At 41.7% G+C, this 6,222-nt stretch overlaps 1 protein-coding gene across 1 annotated transcript in view; it reads left to right on the plus strand.

The window, feature by feature from the left end:
• Positions 1–4,507, plus strand: part of fem1c (fem-1 homolog c) — a 13,572-nt gene extending 9,065 nt beyond the window's left edge. Inside the window, exons 4-6 of the mRNA XM_030060867.1 lie at positions 676–1,187; positions 1,591–1,767; positions 2,241–4,507. Coding sequence (XP_029916727.1) covers positions 676–1,187; positions 1,591–1,767; positions 2,241–2,502 — 951 coding nt within the window. The 3' untranslated portion in view covers positions 2,503–4,507. The remainder of the gene's footprint in view (positions 1–675; positions 1,188–1,590; positions 1,768–2,240) is intronic.
• Positions 4,508–6,222: the final 1,715 nt, after the last annotated feature.

Below are 6,222 nucleotides of genomic sequence, written 5' to 3' on the forward strand. Positions count from 1 at the left end.
GCTGAAATGACGATGCAACTTTGCGATAGGCAACCACTTTGTTTACTTGCCACATAGCTTTGTGTAGTTTTGTAAAGATGTATTTTTGCATTTGCATTTTCAAATCTTTATAAATTGCTGCATTGCACTACTGGTTTTTGGCTAATATCACCGTTCCATTCTGTGTAAATGTGAGACAACTGGATTTCTTCGTCTGTCCATCTTACATGTTGACAATTACTGCCGTTGCCCATGACATTCAAATCTATCTGAGGTCAGAGGTCAAAGTGCAGCTAGTAATGGCATAAAGTCTTACAAACATGTCCTGTTTATATTAGACATACATGTTTGCATCCCTAAATTATGGCATTTCATTTTACCTCAATAAGATTGTCTACCTCAAGCAAGCATATAAAGTATTTGTCCTCTCTTTGGGGATTTTATTCACTTCTTTTGGGTTCCATTAAGCATTTTCATTCAACACTGCAAAATGTGCATAAAGGGTTTGTGGAAAACACAGCTAACATCAACACTGAACTTGTCATTAGTGCAGGACAATCATCTTCACCAATCAGGATTATGTGACTGGTTTTACACACGCAAAAACTTTTTGCATGTGTTAAAGGCTTTAGTTGGGCCCTTAGACAACATTAAACATGTTTTTGGTCATTTCTTACCCTCTTCCATCCATTTCAGGTAAACAATGTAGAAGAGCTAGATGGGCTTATTTCTGACCCGGATGAGATGCGCATGCAGGCTCTGCTCATCCGTGAGAGAATCCTTGGCCCTCAGCACCCAGACACATCCTACTACATTCGCTACCGTGGTGCTGTTTATGCTGACTCTGGGAACTTTGAGCGCTGCATCAACCTGTGGAAGTATGCACTGGACATGCAGCAGAGCAACTTGGACCCCCTCAGCCCCATGACAGCCTCCAGCCTCTTGTCCTTTGCTGAGCTCTTCTCCTTCATGCTTCAGGACAGGGCCAAGGGGCTGCTTGGCACCTCGGTGTCATTTGAGGACTTGATGGGGATCCTGACCAGGAGTGTTTTGGAGATTGAGCGGGCAGTCAAACAGAGCGGGCCGGTGCACCATGACCCCGCCCAGCTCAGCAAGGCCCTTTCGATCATCCTGCACCTCATCTGCCTCCTAGAGAAGGTGCCGTGTACTGCTGAGCAAGATCACTTCAAGAAGGAAACTATCTACAGGTGTGTATTTTGTTCATAAATTAATTGAGGAAAGTGTTTTATCAGTAACATTATCTTTGCATAGTGCGGTCATACCCTCTTATATTTGCTTGTATTTGTAAACTTACTAATAAGAGTGCTACAAAAACGGTAACATACTGACAGATTACTTTGTCAAAGAAAAGAGCTCTGAAGAGATCTTACCATCACTTGGGACTTGATGAACGAATGTGTGTAAAGATAGCTGCCCCTCTTCTTCACAGTGCTAAGCATCTAAGCATCTGTGAGGTGATATGCACCATGGCATGTAAATGTGTAGGGAGTAGGGATGTGACCATGATGCATTTGTGGTCCATTTTCAGCTCAGTGACATTTTTTTAAATGGAAACAGTTGACACTTCTTTCTCTTTCCCTGTCCCTGCAGGTTCCTCAAGCTCCAGCCATGTGGTAAGAACGGCTACAGTCCCCTCCACCTGGCTGTTGACCGAAACACCACCTGTGTGGGACGCTACCCTGTCTGCAAGTTCCCCTCCCTCACTGTCGCCTCCATCCTGCTGGAGTGTGGAGCAGATGTTAACAGCCGCGATGAAGATGACAACAGGTCTGTTTTCAACTGTAAATGTTTTTGACTCTTAATTAAATCTGAGACTTAAACTGTGTTTTTCCAGAAAACATGACACAGAATGAGGATGTTCTTATTTAAAGCATCAGCAAATAAAACCAAGTGTGATACTTATTATTCACATTAGTTTATTTGCACAAAATAACTTGTAACTTTTATCTTGTAGTTAAAAAAATACATAATGAAATTAAGAATTAAGTCAAAGATGTTTTCAAAACAACAAAAAGACGAACAAAAAAATTGGATTACATAATCTAAATGGCAAGAGACACGAGATAGCAGAAAACAGCAACAGCAGCAGGATCCATAAAATGGCAAGGGAAATGAAAATAGAGCGCAGAATCTCCTCTGTATTTATAATCTATTTCATTGTACAAGCAAATGAAGTAATTGTTGCTTCTGTTATGTAGTGTCATTATATAATGATTGTATTATGTATGTCAACTCCCCAGCCCTCTTCACGTAGCAGCTTCCAACGGTCACCCCGACATCATGAACCTGCTGATTTCGTGTGGGACCCACTTTGACAGCACCAATGCCTTCCAGCAGACCGCCTGCGACCTGCTGGACGAAAAAGAGCTGGCCAGGAACGTCATCCAGCCATACCACACTACGCTGCAGTGCCTCGCCGCCAGGGCTATTGTCAAGCACAGCCTTGATTACCGGGGAAACATTCCCGAGAAGCTGGAGGCCTTCGTCCTGCTCCACAGATAGTGACTTGGTGTTGCAGGTCGGAAAGTTGGAAGGAGGAGGGGTAGGGGAACAAACAATGCTTAGATCAAAAGGGGTGTGATGAGATGAGTGGACTGCACATGAGCTGTCTGGGTATGGGCCTGACCCAAAGGGTATTGTGGAGGAGGAGAGACACGATGTTGTGGGTCAGGTTTGATTATTCGATCAAATGACAGTTTGGAGAGCTTGAACTGATGATTTGTCCACACAGAAATGTTCTTACTCAGTTGGGGTGGTTCTGAAAAAAAAAATACTAATGGATTACATGGAGGAATAAGTGACTATTTTTCCTCCTCTATTCCTCCTTTCGTGGAGCCACCGCTCATGACTGGTGATGTTCCCAGTCCAGTCTGTGAGCTTTGGATGTATTAGGAGAGGATTGTAACATGGACATGCACATTAGTATCTCTGGATGAACTGAGCAAGGGGTTTACTTATTTTTGCTTTACACAAAATTGATTTTTTTGCATCTTCCACAATGCTATTTATTGAATTTAACCTTGAGAGATTTTTCTCCATGCTGGCCCAACCCTGCCTCAACTTCGCCTGCTTCTCTCTCAAAGCAAAGATTGAGGCATTTCTACACATGCTGGGACTTCAGGTTTTTTTTTTTTCCTTTTTTTTTTTTTTTTTTTTTTTTTTTTTTTTTTTGGTCTTGTTGTTTTGTCCCATCACTGTTGCCAACAGTCATGGACCCTTTCTCAAGTCATTGTTAGGTAATCTTTTTTGTACTTTTACAATATATTTAGTTATGTGACTGTCATGCAAATTTGGATATCTGCTGAGTGGTGTGGATTCTAGTACATAGACTCATTTGTCGTTTCTAGTGTAGTTGTATTACAAAGCTTTATGAGAAGGGTTTAATGTCTGCGAACACCGTAAGTGCTTTATTCTTCCTATGCACAGGCTAGGCTGTTGGAAAGAGAGACTGTTGTGTTCTGTGCCGGCACTTGTCTGTGCAATATCTTTCATCCTTTTTTGTTTGTTTGGTTACCTCATTGCTGCCGTTTTCTTGTGTATCCCCCACACTTCACACAAAGAGGGGGGGGTGCAAAATCATTGTACTGATTGTTGGAATGAGTGGATGTAAGTGATTGTACGCACGTGTGTGTTTGCGTGCTTGAGAAGAATGAGTGCTGCAGAGTGTGTTACTTTGTGTGCATGTGTGCGTGCGTGCATGTGAGTGTGTGTGTGTGTGTGTGTGTGTGTGTGTGTGTGTGTGGAGTGTTTGAGCATACAAAACTTGGCTGACAAGAGTTTGGTCAAGTGGCACTCATGCCGATACCATTAAGCATGACTGTGGGGTTAACATGGTTGCCACTAGAAACTGCAATGGCCAAAACTGTCTCTCTACAACTATTGGAGTGTACAAGCTTGTGCACACAAGTGACCTCTCATGCTCATACACAGCCGACCTTTAAATGCCATTGTTCTTTAATAATCTTGATCAAAAGAAAAGTCTGGGTAGGTTTCTAACACGGCCAACTGTGCTTGTGCGGGATTGAATAGATTTTTTTTTTTTTTTTTTAAACAGCAAGTTTCATCAACAACTGTCAGATGTGTAACAGCATATCAGCCAGCCGTGGCAGAATACCTTTTACGATAACTCTGACAAACCTAGACTAGAACCAGGATAGTTCAACCCATTTTGTACAACTATCGTCCAATTGTATCAGAATTGAGGAAATGGACATCGAGAGTGGGAGGACGCCTTGTCGTACAGAATAGTCAAGCTTTGTGAATTATCTTTGCACATTAGCTTTAGATGTGTGGTTTTAAAAAAAGGGCTTTTCATAATTCTTAGGATTTCATATTACAATGTATTTAACCTGACAGTTCAACACCAGACATAGAAAATGTATGGGGACACCCAGGGCAACTTGCTTTGAATCTGCACTTTACTACAACGGAGTTTAAGATTTGATATGACATCAATCAAATTCATGTCTTAAGAACCAGTTTGACAATAAACCCATGTTGCACTTGTCTCCTCGCCCAAGTGTCTTTATTTTATGTTTTCAATTGCATTGGGAGTTTTGGTGCATGAAATTTCACAAAAATTAAGATTGGTGAGCTGATGAGTGGATGCCTTTTGCTATACTTGGCCTGAGGTATGGTACAAGATTTCCCAAGGTACAGAAGCACCACACTCTGTCCTACAGAGTGCTTCTGCTTCTGATTTTATTTTTCTCTCTGACAGGTGGCATAACTAAAGTCCAGTCAAAATACAGCTCTCCTCAGAAACTGATCAATTAGAAAAAGGTGCTTTGCCGGGAAGTGGTTTCTGTCTTAATCACACCAAAATTGATGTGAAGTGGCTTGCAAACTTTTTTCTTCAAGGTACTTCAGCACACAAAAACAAGCTGTTACTCAAATATTTCTTTGAGTGGATACAAAGACTTCAATAAAGAGGGAAAATGAAGTGGAATAAAGAGATGAATGTTCATTATTTTAAAATTATGGCTGGCGATACCCGAGACCTTGAGGTTCAACTCTTTTTTTTCGGTGTTGCAAATTAATATCAGCTAGAGGCAAAAATGCCATTATCAGTAAGACAGAACCCACCAAACAGCTCATTTCCTTGCCTTATTCACAGAAAATTGAACTCGTATGAAATATGCTTTTTAATAAGCTTGAACCTGAACTGAGTTAAATTAGATAACTGTTAAGAGTTTCAGGCCAAGACAGTCTGTGCGTCCAGTTTACTGCGCAGTCAGACTCTTACTGGATACTTGAGCTGGGAGCAGGGTGTATGGATGACCCTCTGGACTGGAATGGAGCCAGAGAGGTCGCTTATGCTCATATCTACTTGGTCCCAAGAAATATCCCATATGATGATCCGCTTGTTGGTTACGTAAACCTGAAAAAGCACCAGTGACTTCCTACCTGTACTGCAGAGATCATGCAGTATTTTGCCTTGGTGGAGGTTGTATACTTATTCTGTCATGAGGAGGTGTAGCTGAAATGATTTCTGCAGGTTCGTGCTATAACTCTCATTACAAGCAACGAAAAGGACAGTCACCAGCTAGTCGTTAAGCAGAGAAAGAAACCTTTGTGTGGGTAAGGGGTCACCTGAGGCTCTCGCTACTGTAAAATCTGCTCAATACGGTACAGTAGCTGAACGTGACCTGTGTGCTCTTCTTGAAACGCAGATTTTACCTCGGGCAATACAAACTGTGGAATGAGATGAGCTGAAATAGTTTTTGTCAAAGCATGTGGAGAAAATGCAGTTTTCTGACACTGGTCTGGCTTTACCCTGCAGGTTTTTTGTTGGTTGTCCTGGCTGTTATTTCCATGTGAGGTGATAATCCAGTGTCTGATAACATGTTATTTAAGGTACCTTACATGTGAGAAAAAGTTAGAATAAAAAGAGGTGTGTGCCTCTCGATCATTAAATTATCAGAAATTGAAATTAGTCATCACTCAGTCATCAGTGCAGCAAAAGAAAATAAAACCAAAATATCTTGTTTGTTTTTTTGTTTTGTTTTTTTGAATAGTCTAGTTCTTTAGGTTGATTTTTACCCCTTCCCCTCCACAGTTGGGACCTCACCACCTTTCCCCCCTCCACACCAACAGCAGTCAGTCCCAGAATGTCTCACCTATCCTGCATGTTCTGTATCTGTGATGAGTCACTGCCAGCAATGCTTGCTGGAATATAGAGCAAGGTGGAGGGTGGGAATTTTCTTATGATTCACAGGCAGC

Source organism: Myripristis murdjan, chromosome 9, assembly GCF_902150065.1.
Source record: "Myripristis murdjan chromosome 9, fMyrMur1.1, whole genome shotgun sequence".
Taxonomy (NCBI): domain Eukaryota; kingdom Metazoa; phylum Chordata; class Actinopteri; order Holocentriformes; family Holocentridae; genus Myripristis; species Myripristis murdjan.